General features: G+C 40.4%; 2 protein-coding genes across 2 annotated transcripts in view; one reads left to right on the plus strand and one right to left on the minus strand.

Annotated features, from left to right (window-relative positions):
• Window positions 1–1,535, minus strand: part of LOC123997657 — a 69,306-nt gene extending 67,771 nt beyond the window's left edge. The window contains exon 1 of the mRNA XM_046302110.1: window positions 1,423–1,535. The gene's annotated coding sequence lies outside the window, so the exon portion shown is untranslated. The remainder of the gene's footprint in view (window positions 1–1,422) is intronic.
• Window positions 1–23,579, plus strand: part of LOC123997656 (gamma-aminobutyric acid type B receptor subunit 1-like) — a 51,271-nt gene that overhangs the window by 3,809 nt on the left and 23,883 nt on the right. The window contains exons 3-8 of the mRNA XM_046302109.1: window positions 127–191; window positions 660–798; window positions 4,039–4,224; window positions 6,549–6,566; window positions 11,645–11,805; window positions 22,260–22,394. Coding sequence (XP_046158065.1) covers window positions 127–191; window positions 660–798; window positions 4,039–4,224; window positions 6,549–6,566; window positions 11,645–11,805; window positions 22,260–22,394 — 704 coding nt within the window. The remainder of the gene's footprint in view (window positions 1–126; window positions 192–659; window positions 799–4,038; window positions 4,225–6,548; window positions 6,567–11,644; window positions 11,806–22,259; window positions 22,395–23,579) is intronic.

A 23,579-nucleotide genomic window follows, 5' to 3' on the forward strand; every position in this document is an offset into this window, starting at 1 on the left:
AATGCATGGAGGAAGGCGTTAGATGGAGTGAGGATTATAATTGGAGTGTAATACATCTCATGGCTGTAATGTAGACTACTGTAAGTGATTATTCTTCCACACATGTCTTTCTCTCGTCCTTTTTAGGCTGTGCCATCATCCGTCCTCCCAGAGATGGAGGCATCCGCTACAGAGGCCTGACACAAGAACAGGTACAGTACTCTCAATACCATCGCAGTATATTCTTTAAAAAAAGGTGCTATCTAGAACCTAAAAGGGTTATTCGGCTGTCCCTGTAGGAGAACCCTTTTGGGTTCCATGTAGAACCCTTTCCGGAATTTCTACATGGAACCCAAAAGGGTACTCCCGTGAGGACAGCTGAAGAACCCTTTTTTCTAAGAGTGTACTACCACTGTTATCACAGTACTGTCAAAAGCCCTTACTCCTTTAATCATATCCAACCCTAGATAAAGTAGAAATAGCTCATATAGTTGCTTGTAAATTCTGACATTATCGCCCCTTTGCTTCTCTCTACCATGGCCATATCTAGCAACCATGTTCTTGTTGTCCTAATCATAGCAAAGCATGGAAGCCTATAGGAAAAATGACTCATTGGTCAGGTGATGTACATATTTAAAGACAGCTAAACATATATCTACATCATCTATTTCTGTGTGCAGATTCGCAATGTGCAGATCCTACCAGTGGACTACGAGATAGAGTACATCTGCAGGGGGAACAGGGTCATCGTGGGCCCTAAGGTCAGGAAGTGCCTTCCCAACGGCACATGGACTGATATCACACAGCACAGCAGGTGTCGTAAGTACTCTCTACTTTATTTACAGCCAACCAGTTTAACTTCATTGTCACTCTATTGTCACTCTCTAAGGGTAAATTCCCTCTTCAATGCCTGTCAAGAGTGAATTCCTGGATTGACTAGACTATATCACTGCCACTACTTAAGAATATCTCTGATGTATCATTGATCACCACTCTGCTCTGTGTTCATTTCATCAACAATAACTATGACAAAATATTTGTCAACAACCTATTTTTCCTGACGAAAACGAATCACGATAACGAGAAGCCATTAAAAAACAAAAACGGTAACAAGTTAGTTTTCATTTTAGTTGATGAAAATGTGACGATATGATAATTCCACATGAGACAAATTGGCATTCAATTTGACATTAAGCTCCTTTTCATCTGTTTTTTCCAATCATAAATATGTATGCCTTTGCAGAATATGTAACGCAATCCTCACATTGGCAGAATTAACGTCTTTCAGTTGCACGGTCTGATTGAGCCGCGGTGATCTGCCCAGCTCTCCCACACATGTCACTTCAGTCACTCGTCAAACTTTTTAACTGATGCATAGCCAGCAGGCCAGGACACTTCCATTGTAACTAACCTTAACTAGAAAGAATGTTTAGTCTCTCTTACTTTCAATGTAGGCTTAGTTTTGCTTTGATCACATCGGACTGGAAGCTCTATTTTCCAATGTGCGCTGTTCTTCATCTGTGTTGATGCTCTCACGGTCGGAAAATGTGAGCGCAGTTTATTTCAGATTGGAAATATTTAATGCTATTTGCTGAGTATTAGGAGTATTAGCCGACCAGCTGGCTCTCTTTCTGTCGAACCATCTGGTTTCCGAGCGCCTCAGAACGGGACTTGACAGGAAGCCTATGGCAGGAGCGGACGAAACAACTACTGGTTTTAATTGGCTGATCTCTCAGCCTATCACCATCTACCGCAACCCTTAGAACCTCCCTCTAAGTGTCCTGCTTCCGGTGGGCAGTATTATTATTTTTTTGTGTTCGTGTGCAACGAAGAGAACGGTTAGCTCGTGCAACATGGATATTACAGAATCTACTATATCTTAAGTGTGTAAACAGCATTCAGTGACATCAGTCTCTCTCGTGTTACAGGACGGCTAGCAGAGTTACGCTGGCTAGCTATTAGCATGAACGGCGATATGTGACGCACCATAACAAAACTTTTCTGCATCGATTTGGTGCCACTCCTCACAGTCGTGTGATTCGCTCAGAATTTGAATTGATTATCATGTCCCTCAGTAAATCCCAAACGGTCCCCACTGTTACCAGGCTCTATGCGTCAGCAATTGGAGCCTGGAGACGAGGTTAGGAGTACAGTAATAATTCTGGCATTGTTGGAAAGCTCAGATTCTCCCCCTTTTAAAGGAATCACTGTTATTTACCCCCATCCAATGGTTATGATTGGGAGAGAAGAGCTCTATGCCTAAATTGTTTGACCTGTAGCCAAGGGTTTGAAGCTTATATGGTAATAGTATGTCTAGTTGGACAAGTCTGTTTGAATGTGCACATGAAGGAAGTAAGAGGTAAATACATTATACATACAAAAGTATGTGTATGTAACAGTTTAGCTTCCGTCCCTCGCCTCGAACCAGGGGCCCTCTGCACACATCAACAGGGGAACAACTACATCAAGGTCTCAGAGCGAGTGACATCACTCAGAGCGATTGAAATGCTATTAGCGCGCACCACTGCTAACTAGCTAGCCATTTCACATCGGTTACATGGACACCCCTTCAAATGAGTGGATTCGGCTATTTCAGGCACACCCGTTGCTGACAGGTGAATAAAATCGAGCACACACCCATACAATCACCATAGAAAACATTGGCAGTAGAATGGCCTTACTGAAGAGCTCAGCAACATTCCAATGTGGCACCATCATAGGATGCCACCTTTCCAACAATTCAGTTCGTCATATGTCTGCCCTGCTAGAGATGCCCTGGTTAATTGTAAGTGCTGTTATTGTGAAGTGGAAACGTCTAGGAGCAACAATGGCTCAGGCACAAAATGGTAGGCCACAGAAGCTCACAGAAAGGGAGTGCAACACTCACTACCGAGTTCCAAACTGCCCCTGGAAGCAACATCAGCACAATAACTGTTCATCGGGAGCTTCATGAAATGAGTTTCCATGGCCAAGCAGCAGCACAGAAGCCTAAAATCATCATGCGCAATGCCAAGCTTCGGCTAGAGTGGTGTAAAGCTCGCCTCTATTGGACATTGGAGAAGTGGAAACGTGTTCTCTGGAGTGATGAATCACACTTCACTATCTGGCAGTCCGACAGACTAATCTGGGTTTGGCAGATGCCAGGAGAACGCTATCTGCCCGTATGCATAGTGCCAACTTTACAGTTTGGTGGAGGAGGAATAATGGTCCGGGGCTGTTTTTCATGGTTCGGGCTAGGCCCCTTAGTTCCAGTGAAGGGAAATTCTATGATTCCAACTTTGTGGCAAAAGTTTGGGGAAGGCCCTTTCCTGTTTCAGCATGACAACATACCTCCTGTGCACAAAGCGAGGTCCATACAGAAATAGTTTGCCGAGATTGGTGTGGAAGAACTTGATTGGCATGCACAGAGCCCTGACCTCAAACCCATCGAATACCTTTGGGATGAATTGGAATGCTGACTGTGAGCCAGGTCTAATCGCTCAAATTCAGTGCCCGACCTCACTAATGCTCCTGCGGCTGATTGGAAGAAAGTCAATGTTCCAACATCTAGTTGAAAGCCTTCCCAGAAAAGTGGAGGCTGTTATAGCAGCAAAGGGGGGAGGAGGGGGGGGGGCAACTCCATATGAATTCCCATGATTTTGGAATGAGATGTTGGACGAGCAGGTGTCTATATACTTTTGGTCATGTAGTGAATGAATTATTTAATTGGAAAGAAATGCACTGACTAAAACAAGACAAAAATTGTCCAGATTTATTGTTGACTGATAATAACTAAAAGTAACAAAGAAGGAAATTATTCAAATGTGACTGCCATTTATTTGAAGACTAAAACTAAATAGAAAAAAGATGCCAAAATAAACACTGGTGCCGTATTAGCCTGAGTGCCAGTCTGTTTTCTGCTCTCTTGCCAACTCCTTGTAGAATTGTCATGCCATATTTGTTCCATAAGGAGTTGGCATGAGAGCAGAAACACACTGGAAGTTAGTACATGTCATGTAAATATGACTGCTGTCATTCCCACTAACCTTCCTCCCACTACCCTGCCCATCTCTCTCCCAGTGCTGCTGTGCCCTCGTGTGTGGACGTCCCTGGAGAATGGGAGGGTGGCGCTGAAGCCCCCTGGGCCACCGGTGGAGGGCACCGTGCTGCACTACAGCTGCCATGCTGGCTTCATGCTGGAGGGCAGGAACATCACACACTGCACCAAACTGGGCAAGTGGGACTCACCCAAACCGGTCTGCCTCTGTAAGTGCGGAATGGAATCCCAATCTATTCATGTTATTCAATTGTGATGTTTGTGTTGATATTATATGTTTTGGTTTAGCTTCAAAATGGAAAAACAACACATATACTCCATGGAAACATACACAGACAAACATATATACGCTGAGTGTACAAAACATTAGGAACACCTTCCTAATATTGAGTTGCACCCCTTTTTCTCTCAGAACAGCCTCAATTTGTCGTGACATGGACTCTACAAGGTGTTGAAAGCGTTCCATAGGGATGCTGGGCCATGTTGACTCCAATGCTTCCCACAGTTGTGTCAAGTTGGCTGGATGTCCTTTGGATGGTGGACCGTTGTTGATACACAAGGGAAACAGTTGAGTGTGAAAAACCCATCAGCGTTGCAGTTCTTGACACACTTAAACCAGTGTGCCTGGCACCTACTACCATACCCCGTTCAAAGGCACTTAAGTCTCTTGTCTTGCTCATTCACCCTTTGAATGGCACACATACACAATCCATGTCTCAATTGTCTCAAGGCTTAAAAATCCTTCTTTAACTTGTCTCCCCATCACCTACACTGATGGAAGTGGATTTAATGAGTGACATCAATAAGGGATCATAGCTTTCACCTGGATTCACCTGGTCAGTCTTTGTCATGGAAAGAGCAGCTGTTCCTAATGTTTTGTACTCTGTGTACATTGATATATTGTCAATATAGTTGCGTGTCCAGGCATGTATTCTACAATGCTGTATATGCTTTGTTTTGTGTGCAAATCATAGGTGTGTGTATAGGTACAAATGATAAATGTTCAGCTTTTTTGGATGAAGGTCAATTGTATTTCCTTGAATCCTCGCATCCTCTCTCCTTGCCGCGTCCTCAAAACACAACGGCGGAGAAGGTCAGAGGTTCCTCCCCTTGGTTCCTCAAGAACTTAGGAGTCAATCATATGAATGTACCATCAAATGTGAACTGAGGATTATTTTACCTTTTGTTGTTCTAAATTTGTTTGTTGAGATTTTTTTTTCCTTCATGGATTGATGCGCTATACGTGTTACTCATGACACATGTACAGTACTCTATGCTCCTTAAATTGACATCAGTATGTAGGCCTACTGTAGACTACTTTTACTGTATTGTCTGTATACCCTGTGGAAGTGACGGCCACTTCCGCTTCACTTCCGGGTCATGTCCCAAAATCTCTCTAATGGATTTCAAGATTATATCACAAAATTAATTTAATATATATACAGCAAACAAATTTAGAACAACAAAAGGTAAAATAATCTTCAGTTCACATTTGATGGTACAAGGGAGGATGCGAGAAATCCAGGAAATACAATTGACATTCACCCCCTTGTTCTGTGTACTTGTCATAAACAGGGAGTTATAGTACTGTCACCTGGTGGACACAAGACATATTTTATGAATAATTGTGCAATACTCCATGATTGTGTGATAACCCATCAATTTTACATCTGTTCTCGTTTTGTAGTCTAAGAGTGGGCTTCATATTTGTTCATGTGTATATGTATATGTGCTTTGGTATGAATTTACTTCAACATATTTGACGCTCAAGAAGAAGCACGAAGCAGAGAATTTACAACCGTTTTATTTGAACTACACATATGAACTACATCTCCCACCAATCAGCTGTATATTTCTCTATTTTGAAAAGCTTGCAGGTCTCCATTTATTTGATATATTGTTTTCATTTTCAAACAGTACTGGCTGGCAAAAAAAAACTGCTTAATCTAATATACAAAACATCAAACTAACTGGTTCTTATCGTCCTTATCGCCAAGAGTGTGCAAAGTTGTCATCAAGGCAAAGGGTGGCTACTTAAAATATATTTTGATTTGTTGAACACTTTTTTGGTTATTACATCATTCCATATGTGTTATTTCATAGTTTTATATATATTCACATTTATTCTACAATGTAGAAAAATAAATAAATAAATGGAATGAGTTGGCGTGTCCAACCTTTTGACTGGTACTGTATAAATATTAAATTCATTTTATGATATAATCTTGAAGCCCATTAGAGAGATTTTGGGACATGACCCGGAAGTGAAGCAGAAGTGGCCGTCACTTCCACAGGTTATACAGACTACAGTAAAAGTAGTCTACAGTAGGCCTACATACTGATTTCAATTTATGGAGCATGGAGTACTGTACATGTGTCATGAGTAACACGTATAGCGCAATCAATCCATGAAGAATGAAACAATTCACAAACATCACACAGTGTTAGTGTTGCATTTACATATGCTACCAGTCACCAAATCATTTTGACTATTAACAAATGTAATTTTGTCTTTTCTATTTGCTTGCCACAGATGACAGAAACTACAAAGGTAAGAGCGATTGGTTTTGGTTGGGGTGTCTATGAATGTAAAAGCTCATTGAAACAAATGTTGCAAAAAGTTGTAATGCTTCTGTGAAGCACAAGAGGGCAGTGGTACATTTCTAGAGCAGGATGCCTTCTGTTGACCAGTAATTCTACTGGTGAAGGATTTAAACGGATTCGAATTAGATAAAGGGAAATAATAATCTTGTCAACACCACATCGTCCAACTGAATGCGTTCAACTGAAATGTGTCTATTGCTTTTAATCCTAACCCCTCTGAATCAGAGAGGTGCAGGGGGGCTGCCTTAATCGACATCCACGTCTTCGGCGCCCAGAGAACAGTGGGTTAACTGCCTTGCTTAGAGGCAGAAAGACAGATTTTTACCTTGTCAACTCGGGGATTCAATCCAGCAACCTTCCGGTTACTGGCACAATGCTCTAAGCACTAGGCTACCTTGCCAAGAGTAGAAATGACACACAATATGTTATAGTTAAATTGTTGTCCTTGTGGCATTGACAAGATTATTATTTGTTTGTCATTTTTGTTGAAGATTATTGCTTAATTTAAGAGGCTACCTATTATATTCCTGTCGTAAAATACTGGCATAACACTTTTCAACTCCTCTTTCAGATCGTACAATATCACCAATAATTATTTAATGATTATTATCAACCATTAACAACAACATTACTCACTCATTTCAACTTAATCTTCTCCTGCGCCAACCTGTCCTAACGGTGCATAGAAAGCACATTTCCTTCCAAAATCTCCATGAAATGTGAACCAGGCTTACTCTCTCCTCTTATCTCTCATTCACTCTCTCTCGCATTCTCTCTCTCTCTCTCTCTCTCTCTCTCTCTCTCTCTCTCTCTCTCTCTCTCTCTCTTCATTCCACTTTTCACTCAGTGTGGTATCAACACCCACTTACTGCCTTCTCAGCTGGGTAAAGGTTAACACCCAGGTTTGTCTGTGTCTGTGGAGGTGTGTGTGTGGGTGTGTGTTAGCAGCAGTCAGAGGAAGTCAGAAAAAGCATTCTCTCTTCTGTGATCTTAAGCCCTGTGTTCTTATAGGTTAACCAGAATAGGGATTCCTGTACCACACTGGGTCCCACCACTGATACAGTTGATATAATAGATAGCTCTGGCAGAGGTGTTGCGACAGCGTTTAGTTTCTAAGGCTGTGGGCGACATTTTAGTCACACATACGAGCACAGATCTGTACAAAAATACCGTAAAATTATAATCTGCTTCGTGATTTAATTTGAAGCTTTTCTTTAGCGATGTGCCTTATAAGGAGGAGATTATTTAACCAGAGTTAAAGGGGAAATCTGTAGTTGCTACATCCACTTTTGGATTTATACAGTACATGTATTATATTGGTTATTGAAGAATAACACTTAAACATCATACCAGATCAGAACCCAAAATACAGTATAATCTTTTACTCCATTATTTATAAACAATGTAATTGTAAACAAACACTATATAGCCTAAACACATGATATCATGGGTAGTAATGTCATGGGTAGTCAGTCCCTGCTTCCATAGCTCTGTCTACCAATTTGAGAGTGGTTACATTTCTCCAGCCCCATCCCTCAGTTATTTACCAAAACCAGTGGCGAGGTGACCACTTTGATTTTGTTTTTGTTTGAATTGCAGATTGCCCCTTTAAGTAAACTCTACGATGTGCACCATGCACGCAATCCAACTGAGAGGTGCAGTATTTGAAACTAGCATTATATTATTTGCCATAACGTCTATTCAAAATGTTGTTTTTTCAGAGTGCTCTTGTTGTGACAAATGTCTGCCCCACTATGTGTTGTTCGGTGTTTGCTGGCATATAGACGGCCGCGTAATGGAATAGCATTTAAATATCAGGTGTGAATAATACATGGCATGCTGCGAAGTTCAGACAGGTGATCTATGAGACAGAGGAGTTCTACGTCATTGTGGGCTACAGATGGCTCAGCGGGTTAGAGGTTGGAACACGCATGGTGCTGGCTGGCAACACAAGGGCTGTGAGTTGAATTGCCACCTTTGCCAAGTATACTCAATAACAGTTAGTAGCTTTGGGTCTGCTATTGACTATTACTGTATTCAGATGCAGTTATGTAGTAAATACATTCCACTGTAATTGTACTGAGGTGGAGGGAAGGTGGCTATTTCTCCATCACACAATCTATCCCAAAGTGCACAATAAGAGTATTTCTACAGTGATATTACATAGAGAACCTAAAACCAGCCTAATTATTGAGCAAAGGTGGAATGCATTTATAGCATTGGGTTTACTCTCTAGTCCCCAGAGTGCCAGTAGCTGTTGCCAATGAGTCAGGTGTTACATTTTAGCCGTGGAAGAGGTGGAGTCATTTTCTGACTAATTCTATAATTCTATTATAGCTGGTTCTAATTATGTTATTCATATTGGCCTACTTGGGGGTATGAGAGCCCTGTCTAAGAGCTGAGAGTGAAACGGTGGTTGCGTCGCAAATTGCACCCTATTATTTAGAGTACACTACTTTTGACCAGAGCTCTACTTTATAGGGAATAGGGAGGCATTTGGGATGCGGTCAGTGCTACATTGGCTGATTTAAAGGGCAATGAGAGGAGGCTTTAAAACTTCTTTGGGATCGGTGTACCTTCCACGGGACGGTTGAGCTAACGTAGGCTAATGTGATTAGCATGAGGTTGTAAGTAACAAGAACATTTCCCAGGACATAGACATATATGGCAGAAAGCTTAAATTCTTGTTAATCTAACTGCGCTGTTCAATTTACAGTAGCTATTACAGTGAAAGAATACCATGCTATTGTTTGAGGAGAGTGCACAGTTTTGAACATGAATAGTTATTCATAAACAAATTAGGAACATTTGGGCAGTCTTGATACAACATTTTGAACAGAAATGCAATGGTTCATTAGACCAGTCTAAAACTTTGCACATACACTACTGCCATCTAGTGGCCAAATTCTAAATTACAGCTTTGCTGGAATAATACATTATGGCCTTTCTCTTGCATTTCAAAGATGATGGTACAAAAAAATACAAAAGAAAAGTTGTTTTTTTCTTTGTATTATCTTTTACCAGATCTATTGTGTTATATTCTCCTACATTCCTTTCACATTTCCACAAACTGCAAAGTGTTTCCTTTCAAATGGTACCAAGAATACGCATATCCTTGCTTCAGAGCCTGAGTTACAGGCAGTTAGATTTGGGTATGTCATTTTAGGCGAAAATTGGAAAAAAAGGGGGCAGATCCTTATTAAACTGGACAGATGATTCAAATAGCATGTATGCTGTAGCCTGTACAGTAGCAGATCTTGGCTATACATCACACAGACTGACTCCAGGTCAACTTAAATGAAGGGAAAAGGAGAGCAGGGAAATTGATGCACTGACTGGTCCCACTGCTTTTGCTGATTTCTCAAAGTTGCCCTTGAGGCATTTAATGGTCTTTCTATTGGCTTGTGGCTTATGTGAATGAATGTTCTTTCATTGGTTCATGTGGTTGAGAATCGATTTGGCTCACTTTCAATCTAAAGTCTATGTTGATTTGATATTCAAATATTTGATTTATATCAGTGTACCCTCTATTTTCCCAGATAAAGTTAACTTAGTCATATATTGATTTGAATAATCTATTGCTCCCAAAAGATGAATTAGAGAGTGACAGATACTGAGAGTGTGCCAATACTCTTTGATTGTAGAAACAAGGTGTTACACACTTCTTTTGATTGTAGAAACTATGTTTTACACACACACACACACACACACACACACACACACACACACACACACACACACACACACACACACACACACACACACACACACACACACACACACACACACACACACACACACACACACACACACACACACACACACACACACACACATATGCTCACGCGCTCGCTCGCTCGCACGCACACACTCTCGCACGCACGCACAGACTCACACTCACACACAATTCAAAAGTTGGTAAATAGGCACTGCAGTTTATAGTGCCCCCTTAACCATCCCCCTGCCTCACTTGCTCTCTCGATGTCTCTACACATTCACCGACTAGCAAATATCATCAGAGTTGTCCTTGCTCATACACACATGCACACACACAGACGCACACTCATAGCCTCTGCTGCAGTTGATGATATACCTTTCGCGTATCATTCCTGGACACTTCGTTTCATCCTCTACAATTGGAAATACGGGTCGTTGCACGGACAGATTATTTAAAAATCCTGAAATGACGCACAGTGCGATTTGCTTTTATTAACCAGAGAATAAGGACAATTCAAACGTTATTCGTAACCCGGAGCTCATTTTCTGCCGTCTGGACTGGTCGCGCGCGCAAACCTTTCGGTGCAAAATCATGGTGATCATGAATTATTAGAAATAACCTAGTAGCATTATTTTAATGTCTGTCCAATATTCTCAATCGCGACGGAAAGGGAAACTATCCTGCCTCATTAGTTTTTACAGCACTTGGAACAAAACCATTCAACTTATTTGCTGAACCCAATTAATTGAACACTTCATCTTAGGTTTTGAAATGATTGAACTCTGCCTGCTGAACGACAAAAGGAGGCAAACGTGGCTTCCAAACAAGTTATACCCTATTTATAAATCCAACATTCAACGTTGATAAAAACATTAACTATTTGGGTTGTATATCATGGACCTCTGCACGGACAAATTATAAATCGAAACTATTAGTCCACTGAAATAATATAAGAGCAGGCGAGCTAGACTATTTTTTTTTCTAACAATCATTCACTGTATGTTAGCGTGGCGAACACGTGAATCCACTTTTTGGAGAGCGCAAAATTATTGCAATGAAATGCTATTGCGATTCTTTGCAAATTCACCTCGAGGCTCTCTAAAACTTTTAATTACACCATAATCTCCTATTATTCTAATACGAACCCAACTCCACTGCAACATTTGGATATCGCTTCAATTCAAATTACCTGACCATGGCGGTAATTGGAAAAAGTCTGCGGCAATTATCGAGTGTTGCGTCCGGCCATATTGCACTTCGAGCATCGCTCACCTTACTTCTCCTCTCTTGGCCGTGCCCGTCCCTAGGCAAGAAGAAACTCTACATCGGAGCTCTCTTCCCCATGAGCGGCGGTTGGCCGGGCGGCCAAGCATGTCTCCCCTCTGCGCAGATGGCTTTGGATCTGGTAAACAACCGGACGGATATCCTGCCGGATTACGAACTGGAGCTGATATACTATGACAGTATGGTGAGTAGATGTTGGATCAAATAGATCCATTGTTGTAGTTAAAAAGTGATAGTCACATAATCAGAAGAGAATACATCTTTATCTTGGTTTTTCACAAGTCTCTAGACCAGTTGAAATTAAATTAGACCAGTTTGTGTCCATGTAATATTAAATACATGAACACTTAATTTATATTTCAGGTACAGCCTTTCTTCCTTACATATGTCTCTATACATTGTTAAAACTTGCCAACATGATATTGATTTCCAGCAGGCATACTTCTTTGAATGTATTGCCCTTGTAGCAGGTGGGTGCAGTAATGTAACAACTCAGCAGCATACTTATTTAATATTGTCAAGGGAGTTATGTACCAAAAGCCAAATTATATTACCCCTTTTAGAATTGTTGCACAGTTGCCCATTTAATTTTTTTAAACAAGGTAACAGTAAACATGTCATCCCCCACAAAAGATGCAGCGTCCCCCTTGGGCCAATTGAGATAAATCTCGCAACTAACACATTTCAGTTCATTACCATAGCTCCGGCTTTAGGCCAATTAGTGTCATTTTGTAAATGCGGGATCTCTATGGCAAGACGCATAATTGTCGTCAAAATGGCAAGACCCAAATCTCGTCAAAATCGGCCTAGTGTTGTCTGAGATATCGCATGTGGCGAATGGACAGAGACCGATCCACAGTCGCCTCCCCGATTTCATTGTGGTGGACGATAAACTAAACTAATGCCACGTCAGACACTGATATTGGCTTGCTGCAATTCAGCACCAAGGACAGCCACAAAGCATCAGCTAGCTGCTAAATTACGAAGTGGGAGGCAATAACTGGGGCAGGAACAGTGGGAAACATATAGAGTGTATAGTGCTGACATTTGAAAATGCCTATATGATGAATGATTGATGAGAGACAAGCAGCGGGTGTTTTGTTAATTTAATAGCACAAATATTTGGCTCTATCATTTCCTGGTTAGTCACTGGAGCTTAGTGGTTAGCTAGTGGTCAAATGGGTCAGTGATGGTCAGCTATATGTGACATCTTATCCCGAGGAGACCTCGGTAGTGGCATTCTGTCCACTGAAGAAATGTCCCTTGTGCTGTGACATATAGACATTGGTCTTGACATATAGACATTGGTCTTGACATATAGACATTGGTCTTGACATATAGACAATGGTCTTGACATATAGACAATGGTCTTGACATATAGACATTGGTCTTGACATATAGACATTGGTCTTGACATATAGACATTGGTCTTGACATATAGACATTGGTCTTGACATATAGACATTGGTCTTGACATATAGACATTGGTCTTGACACATAGACAATGGTCTTGACATATAGATATTGGTCTTGACATATAGACAATGGTCTTGACATATAGACATTGGTCTTGACATATAGACATTGGTCTTGACATATAGACATTGGTCTTGACATATAGACAATGGTCTTGACATATAGACATTGGTCTTGACATATAGACATTGGTCTTGACATATAGACATTGGTCTTGACATATAGACATTGGTCTTGACATAGGGACATTGGTCTTGACATAGGGACATTGGTCTTGACATTTAGACATTGGTCTTGACATATAGACATTGGTCTTGACATATAGACATTGGTCTTGACATATAGACATTGGTCTTGACATATAGACATTGGTCTTGACATATAGACATTGGTCTTGACATATAGACATTGGTCTTGACATATAGACATTGGTCTTGACATATAGACATTGGTCTTGACATATAGACATTGGTCTTGAAGTATAGACAATGGTCTTGACATATAGACAATGGTCTTGACATATAGACAATGGTCTTGACATATAGACATTGGTCTTGACATATAGACAATGGTCTTGACATATAGACAATGGTCTTGACATATAGACATTGGTCTTGACATATGGACATTGGTCTTGACATATGGACATTGGTCTTGACATATGGACATTGGTCTTGACATATAGACATTGGTCTTGACATATAGACATTGGTCTTGACATATAGACATTGGTCTTGACATATAGACATATGGACATTGGTCTTGACATATAGACATTGGTCTTGACATATAGACATTGGTCTTGACATATAGAAATTGGTCTTGATATATAGACATTGGTCTTGACATATAGACATTGGTCTTGACATATAGACATTGGTCTTGACATATATACATATGGACATTGGTCTTGACATATAGACATTGGTCTTGACATATAGACATTGGTCTTGACATATAGACATTGGTCTTGACATATAGACATTGGTCTTGACATATATACATATGGACATTGGTCTTGACATATAGACATTGGTCTTGACATATAGACATTGGTCTTGATATATAGACATTGGTCTTGATATATAGACATTGGTCTTGATATATAGACATTGGTCTTGACATATAGACATTGGTTTTGACATATAGACATTGGTCTTGACATATAGACATTGGTTTTGACATATAGACATTGGTCTTGACATATTTACATATGGACATTGGTCTTGACATATAGACATTGGTCTTGACATATAGACATTGGTCTTGATATATAGACATTGGTCTTGACATATAGACATTGGTCTTGACATATAGACATTGGTCTTGACATATAGACATTGGTCTTGACATATAGACATTGGTCTTGATATATAGACATTGGTCTTGACATATAGACATTGGTCTTGATATATAGACATTGGTCTTGACATATAAACATTGGTCTTGACATATAGACATTGGTCTTGATATATAGACATTGGTCTTGACATATAGACATATAGACATTGGTCTTGATATATAGACATTGGTCTTGACATATAGACATTGGTCTTGACATATAGACATTGGTCTTGATATATAGACATTGGTCTTGATATATAGACATTGGTCTTGATATATGGACATATAATAATAATATATGCCATTTAGCAGACGCTTTTATCCAAAGCGACTTACAGTCACGTGTGCATACATTGGTCTTGATATATAGACATTGGTCTTGATATATAGACATATAGACATTGGTCTTGATATATAGACATTGGTCTTGACATATAGACATTGGTCTTGACATATAGACAATGGTCTTGACATATAGACATTGGTCTTGACATATAGACATTGGTCTTGACATATATACATTGGTCTTGACATATAGACATTGGTCTTGACATATATACATTGGTCTTGATATATATACATTGGTCTTGATATATAGACATTGGTCTTGACATATAGACATTGGTCTTGATATATAGACATTGGTCTTGACATATAGACATTGGTCTTGACATATAGACATTGGTCTTGACATATAGACATTGGTCTTGACATATAGACAATGGTCTTGACATATAGACATTGGTCTTGACATATAGACATTGGTCTTGACATATAGACATTGGTCTTGATATATAGACATTGGTCTTGACATATAGACATTGGTCTTGATATATAGACATTGGTCTTGACATATGGACATTGGTCTTGATATATAGACATTGGTCTTGATATATAGACATATAGACATTGGTCTTGATATATAGACATATAGACATTGGTCTTGATATATAGACATTGGTCTTGACATATAGACATTGGTCTTGACATATAGACAATGGTCTTGACATATAGACATTGGTCTTGACATATAGACATTGGTCTTGACATATAGACATTGGTCTTGACATATATACATTGGTCTTGACATATAGACATTGGTCTTGATATATAGACATTGGTCTTGACATATAGACATTGGTCTTGACATATATACATTGGTCTTGACATATAGACATTGGTCTTGACATATATACATTGGTCTTGATATATATACATTGGTCTTGATATATAGACATTGGTCTTGACATATAGACATTGGTCTTGATATATATACATTGGTCTTGATATATAGACATTGGTCTTGACATATAGACATTGGTCTTGACATATAGATATTGGTCTTGACATATAGACATTGGTATTTTTAAGACACATCACTTCATTAGCTTTAACACACAGCCATCCTTCCCACTGGGTTTCCATATCAATCATACTACAGGACAGATGCCTCCACTACACCCGGGCATACAGCACACAGGCATGAAACAGTTAACTGTGCTGTGACTGGTTAGGGAGCAGCGCTAGCTTTGTTCTGATTGGTGTAAAAGGCTCTGCAATGGAATCCCATTGTAAAGAATAGGGGAGAGGAAAGTTGGCATGGCAACACAGTTACCATTGAAGCAAACAGGCTTCATATTTTTCTCCTTTCAATTAGATAATAATATGGATGAATAGATATGGTTGATGTATACATGTCGAGATTCAGGGTTTAAAAATCATATACAAAACATGACGTTAGGCTGTGGACATATAAAATATACTGACTATACATATCATTTAACTTGAAACAGCTTTGTGAATCAATGGTACGGGCCATATAATACAATATATTCTAAAATCTAGAATTCCAGAATTTATGGAATTAATATCACCCGTTGGTTGATTTATGGTTCACTTTTTGTTTTGACAAACCAATAGATTTACACCTTTGTGACAGACCAATACATGACTAGAACCAAATCAATGAACATGTCAGACAGTGAGATTTTCTTGAATGTAGCCTGCAGGTGCGTGCTAGTGTACAGTTGTTGCTAATTACAGTTGGGTTTGATGATCACTTTAACGATCAGTGGATTGTGAATGCTTCACACCTGGCTGTAATATTAATGAGCAGCTTATGGCATTACGAGTGAAATTATAGGAGATGGAATTGAATACGGCTACTATTTACTTTCAGTTATTATCCAATCAACAGCTCTTTTGGTCAGTTACCAAACATCACCCAGGCAATCATAACTCACACTCTGTTTGAGCATGAGATTTAGAAATAAGAATCACCATCATCCAATTGCTTGTCTTCTTAATTGCTTTATCATATTAAATATGAAGACGTGCTCATACAGTGGTCTTGGCTTGAATGTATAATGATGTTCAACAATAGAATGTGTTCATCTACTGTAAAGGTCACAATAGTTCCAGTGAAGCTTCCAAAGTGTGATCCTTGGGTAAAAAAAAAGAAGAAGAGATGACTCATCAAATATAACATGACATAATTAGACGCTGAATAATGAAATATCAAGAAGACTTTAGTGTAGATGAACTTCAACACTTACACTGTTTATTTGCAATGCGGCATATGTCTAGCTTTCAGTGCGGCAGGTAGCCTAGTGGTTAGAGCCAGTAACTGAAAGGTTGCTGGATCGAATCCCCGAGCTGACAAGGTAAAGATCTGTCATTCTGCTCCTGAACAAGGCAGTTAACCCACTGTTCCCCAGTAGGCCGTCATTGTAAAATAAGAACTTGTTCTTACAGTGGCAAGAAAAAAGTATGTCAACCCTTTGGAAATACCTGGATTTCTGCATAAAATTGTCATAAAATGTTCTGACCTTCATCTAGGTCACAACAATAGACAAACACAGTCTGCTTAAATTAATAACACAAACAATTATACGTTTTCATGTCTTTATTGAACACACCATGTAAACATTCACAGTGCAGGGTGGGGAAATTATGTGAATCCTTGGATTTAATAACTGGTTGACCCTCCTTTGGCAGCAATAACCTCAACCAAACGTTTTCTGTAGTTGCGGACCAGACCTGCACAACAGTCAGGAGGAATTTTGGACCATTCCTCTTTACAAAACTGTTTCAGCTCAGCAATATTCTTGGGACGTCTGGTGTGAACCCCTCTCTTGAGGTCATGCCACTGCATCTCAATCGGGTTGAGGTCAGGACTCTGACTGGGCCACTCCAGAAGGTCAGGACTCTGACTGGGCCACTCCAGAAGGCATATTTTTTTTCTGTTGAAGTCATTCTGTTGTTGATTTACTTCTGTGTTTTGGGTCATTGTCCTGTTGCATTAGCCAACTTCTGTTGAGTTTCAATTGGCGGACAGATAGCCTAACATTCTCCTGCAAAATGTCTTGATAAACTTGGGAATTCATTTTTCCGTTTGCTGTCCAGGCCCCGAGGCAGCAAAGCAACCCCAAACCATGATGCTCCCTCCACCATACTTTACAGTTGGGATGAGGTGTTGATGGTGTGCTGTACCTTTTCTTCTCCCCACAGTGTTGTGTGTTCCTTCCTTCCAAACAACACAACTTTAGTTTCATCTGTCCACATAATATTTTGCCAGTAGCGCTGTGGAACATCCAGGTGCACTTTTGCAAACTTCAGACGTGCAGCAATGTTTTTTTTGGACAGAAGTAGCTTCTTCAGTGGTGTCCTCCCATGAACACCATTCTTGTTTAGTGTTTTACATATCGTCGACTCATCAACAGAGATGTTAGCATGTTCCAAATATTTCTGTAAGTCTTTAGCTGACACTCTAGGATTCTTCTTAACCTCATTGAGCATTCTGCACTGTGCTCTTGCAGTCATCTTTGCAGGACGGCCACTCCTAGGGAGAGTAGCAACAGTGCTGAACTTTCTCCATTTATAGACCATTTGTCTTACCGTGGACTGATGAACATCAAGGCTTGTAGAGATACTTTTGTAACCCTTTCCAGCTTTATGCAAGTCAACAATTCTTAATTGAGATCTCTTTTGTTCGAGGCATGGTTCACATCAGGTAATGCTTCTTGTGAATAGCAAACTAACATTTTGTGAGTGTTTTTTATAGGGCAAGGCAGCCCTAACCAACATTTCCAATCTCGTCTCATTTATTGGACTCCAGGTTAGCTGACTCCTGACTCCAGACTCCAATTAGCTTTTGGAAAAGTCATTAGACATTTACATTTACATTTAAGTCATTTAGCAGACGCTCTTATCCAGAGCAACTTACAAATTGGTGCATTCACCTTATGACATCCAGTGGAACAGCCACTTTACAACAGTGCATCTAAATATTTTAAGGGGGGGGGGTGAGAAGGATTACTTTATCCTATCCTAAGTATTCCTTAAAGAGGTGGGGTTTCAGGTGTCTCCGGAAGGTGGTGATTGACTAGCCTAGGGGTTCACATACTTTTTCCAACCGACACTGTGAATGTTTAAATTATGTATTCAATATCGACAACAGAAATACAATCATTTGTGTGTTATTAGTTTAAGCACATTTATGTTTGTCTATTGTTGTGACTTAGATAAAGATCAGATCAAATTTCATGACCAATTCATGCAGAAATACAGGTAATTCCAAACGGTTCACATACTTTTTCTTGCCACTGTAACTGACATGCCTAGTTAAATAAAGGTTCAATAAAAATCTATCTAAAAAAAAATCTACTTGTTTGTTTGTGTGGCAGTTTAGGGAGAGAACATTAGACTATTTACAGCACATTGAGATCTATACACAGACACACCACTCACCCTCTCTAGACCGTTGCCATGGTTATATCAAAGCGGAGACTGATAACTTTGATCAATTATTAACTGTGGTGGAGGGAGACAGAGGTAGAGAAATGGCGTGATGAGCTGCTCTCTGTGTAGGGGTGCCGTCTTTCGGATGGGACTTTAAACTGGTGTCCTGAATCTGTTGTCACTAAAGATCCCATGGCACTTATTGTAAGAGTAGGGGTGTTAAACCCTGTGTCCTGGCTAAATTCCCAATCTGGCCTTCACACCATCACGAACACCAAATCATCCCCAGCTTCCTATTGGCTCATTCATCCCCCCTCCTCTCCTGTAACTATCCCCCAGTTCGTTACTGTAAATGAGAGTGTGTTCTCAGTCAACTTACCTGGTAAAATAAGGCTTAAATAAAAAAATTAAAATCTATAATTTCTACTTTAATGGGTGGCTGGAACATGATAGGACTCAATCAGGGACCAAAATGATTAATATTTCCACACAGTCCTCGTGCACTATCTCACACGCATGCATGAACACACACACACACACGTGTATCACATTCATGTATGCACCATTTAACACCACGACTCAAGTGGTACTCAAGATTTAATTACAGGGGGAGATTTAGAAATTCACAGTGACTTGAGAGAAGACATAAGATCCTACTGGTCCTCTTATATATTCACACTTCTTTTATATTATTCACTCTGAATGCAATTAAAGAGAATAAAGCATATCAGCATATGTGGCTTCTTCTCCTATTCTTTCTGTGGGATTAGTCTCTCATCAAAGTCTCATGAGCGGATAGATTGGATGCCGGGAGTAGTATCGAAGTAATGCTAACTCTGACACTAATATTGGGTTGCACCGTTTCAGCACCACTGACAGTGCATGTGGGTGTGTGGAAAAGAGGAGGGTTATACATCCCCTTACAAAAACAAAACCCATGGTTTTCGGACACGTGTGAAGTTTCCCCTTATAATTTATTTTTAATTCCCACTTCCAGCTTCCCACTTCCCACTTCCAGCTTTAATTCCCACTTCCAGCTATCTGGTCTCCCATCCAGGGACTGACCCTGCTTAACTTCAGAGGCAAACCAACAGTAGGGTGCTTTGTATCTGTAATGAATTTGCAACTGGAAAAAAGGCAGGGAAAGCAAAGTCCAGAGTAACATAACCAAAGATAGGGAAAATGTCAGGGAAGAGGGAGGAATTTTATTTAATTGCATTATCATCATTTTTGTAAACGGAAAACTTTTCTTTTGCGTTCATTTACATTTCATTGGCTTTCACATTTTAAAATGATTTTGTTTGGCTTATCAATAGTTTAGGGTTTATGTTATGCATTCAATATCATTATTTTTGTTTGTAATACTAAGAATGTTGTTCTGGACTACAGACGTTTTGCTTCATATTAATGGCACAAACGTAGCTCACTCACTAGAGCAGGGTTAGACAACCCTAGTCCTGGAATGCCGCAGGCGCTTCATGTTTAATTGATGTAAAAAATGTAGCCACTTTAAACAATGCTACTTTACCTACCCTACATTACTCATTTCATATATATATACTGTACTCTATACCATCCACTTATCTTGCCATCTTTATGTAATAAATGTATCACTAGCCACTTTAAACAATGCCACTTTTATATGTTTGCATACCCTCCATTACTCATCTCATATGTATATACTGTACTCGATACCATCTACTGCATCTTGCCTATGCCGTTTTCTACCATCACCCATTCATATATTTTTATGTACATATTCTTCATCCCTTTACACTTGTGTGTATAAATTAGTTGTTTTGAAATTGTTAGGTTAGATTACTCGTTGGTTATTACTGCACTGTCGGAACTAGAAGCACTTCGCTACACTCGCATTAACATCTTCTAAACATGTGTATGTGACAAATAAAATTGGATTTGATTTAGATTTTTTGATTTAACCAACCTGGAAGACAAGGTGTGTTGAAGTTAGGCAATCACTGAACTGATCAATTAGCTCAGTTGGTTCCGATGTGGTGCCAAGTTCGAACAAAATCCTGCAGCACTCCAGGAACAGGGTTGCCTACCCCTGCACTAGAGGATTGCACCATGTAACAACGCTGTTACTCAATTAGAAGTGTTTAAAGTGGCGGTCCTTAATTCAAACATGAACAAAGTGTTCTCCTTGCCACAGTTTCAGTAAACAGCTGAGGGTTGGAGCTGGAGAAATGCAACCCCTCTTATATCCATAGGCTACGCTATGCATGCAAGCAACCATCATTGAAATCAACAAGCAATTTTTGCATCCAACACATTTGCTTCTTGAGTGCGCTATTTCCATCTCGGAAAACAAACGGAGACAGACCAACACACAAATCAGGGCCCATAAGGTCCGTTGTTAAGTCACAGTTTTCCACAACCAGATTGCTTGTGACACTCAACTGCAATGCATGGGAGTTCTGTTTCCTCTCTCTTCCCCCTGCACAGCAAATCACCATTAAACGTGTCAGGCTGATTTAGATCGGGCCCTATTGAGGACTGGGATGGGGATGGCTTATTCAAAACCTTATCCATCACAAGCCTGTGATGGATCATTTGTTCATGATTGGACCACCTCAAGCTTATTTTACATTCATTTGAGGCTTTGATTGTGTTCTGTTTGTGATCTCTCCCTCCCTCTTTCTGCAGTCATATTTTCTTCCTGTCCCTTTTTGGACAGCGTGGTCGATTTAACTCTCTCTCTGGCCATCTTTTCCCACTTTTATACTGACGCTCGATAAGGCTGAATATCGATCGCTGTTCTGTTCTTCTCTTTCTGATATTCTTCTTTCTTCCCCCCCCTCCCTTCTCTCTCTCTCTACCCCTGTTCTCTACCCACCCCTTCACTTTCTCTCCCACATATCTCACCCCTCTTCTCTTCCTCTCTTTCCCCCTATTTCTCTCCTAATCTTCCTCCTCTTTTTCCTCCCTCTCTTTCCCCCTTCATCTCCCCCTCTCACCCTCACATCTGTCTCCCCTTTTATTTCCCACCATCTCCCCCATATCCCCTCCCCCTCCATTTTCCCCCTGTCCCTCTTCCTCTTTCTCTCTCTCTCTTAGTGTGACCCAGGGGAGTCCACCAAGTTGCTCTATGATCTGCTCTACACAGAGCCCATCAAGACAGTCCTGATGCCCGGCTGCAGCTCCGTATCCACACTGGTAGCAGAGGCTGCTCGCATGTGGAACCTCATAGTGGTGGGTAGCTACTGTGTGTGTGTGTTCGTGTCCCATTCTCTCGCTCTCGCTCTCGCTCTCGCTCTCGCTCTCTCTCTCGCTCTCGCTCTCGCTCTCGCTCTCTCGTCATCCAATAATCAACTTTTTAGCCAAGTAATTAATTGTGAACAAATTAAATCTCCCTATCTATACATTTCTCTCCTTCATTAAAAGCTCTATCTCTTTTTGTTTTCCTCTTCACTCCCTCCACTTGTCAGCAACTAGTGCCCTGGGCCTGTCTGCTTGATTTCCTCTGTTCTCTTCCTCTCAGCCTCCTTGTTCCCACTCTAGCTGTCTCCCCCCGACCTACACACACACACACACACACACACACACACACACACACACACACACACACACACACACACACACACACACACACACACACACACACACACACACACACACACACACACACACACACACACACACACACACACACACACACACACACACACACACACACACACAAAGGGATCTGGCTCTTTAGTGAGAGAGTGTACACCACCACCAATCGCCACACACTTATTTCTGTCTCTCTTCAACCCTCAGGAGGAGTATCTCTCTGCATGTCAAACAAGCCTATCAGAGAGGGAATAGAGCCAAGGACCAAACAGACCAGAATCAAGGGACTTCTGGGTGCTCCAATTGTTATACCTGCACTGTGAAACATTTTAAAACATTTAGCAACGTAAAACAAAAATGTGTCTTTCTTGTTGGACAAATCCAGTTAATCCCTTCCTGTTATAGTCCATTTGGTGCATAATGAACACGACCCTGAACCAACTCATTTTGAGGCTAGTGTTTCAGGTCATGAAAAAAAGCACATTGGAGTACTTCTCTTCTGCTTCCTGCAAAGTGGTGTTTTATGAGCCTCTCTGTGCCCCGCCGCTTTGCTCCATTTCCTTCAATTTCATTCTCCCGTGTGTGTGTCACCCCTAATGCTGGAGCTGTTTTCCACAGGCTGATACCATTGTCCCCCTGACTGCACTCAATAGTGAGCTGGCAAACTCCATTCTACTCTACATGTATTGTCTGCTGTCCATGTATTGGGGGCTCCACTACCTCTACATACACCAGGACATTTGTTTACGCGATATTGTACATGACGTTTGACATTTGACATTTATCATCAGGTCTCTACCTTCTTCTTCTCTCAATCCCTGA

This window comes from Oncorhynchus gorbuscha, linkage group LG15, assembly GCF_021184085.1.
Source record: "Oncorhynchus gorbuscha isolate QuinsamMale2020 ecotype Even-year linkage group LG15, OgorEven_v1.0, whole genome shotgun sequence".
Lineage (NCBI taxonomy): Eukaryota > Metazoa > Chordata > Actinopteri > Salmoniformes > Salmonidae > Oncorhynchus > Oncorhynchus gorbuscha.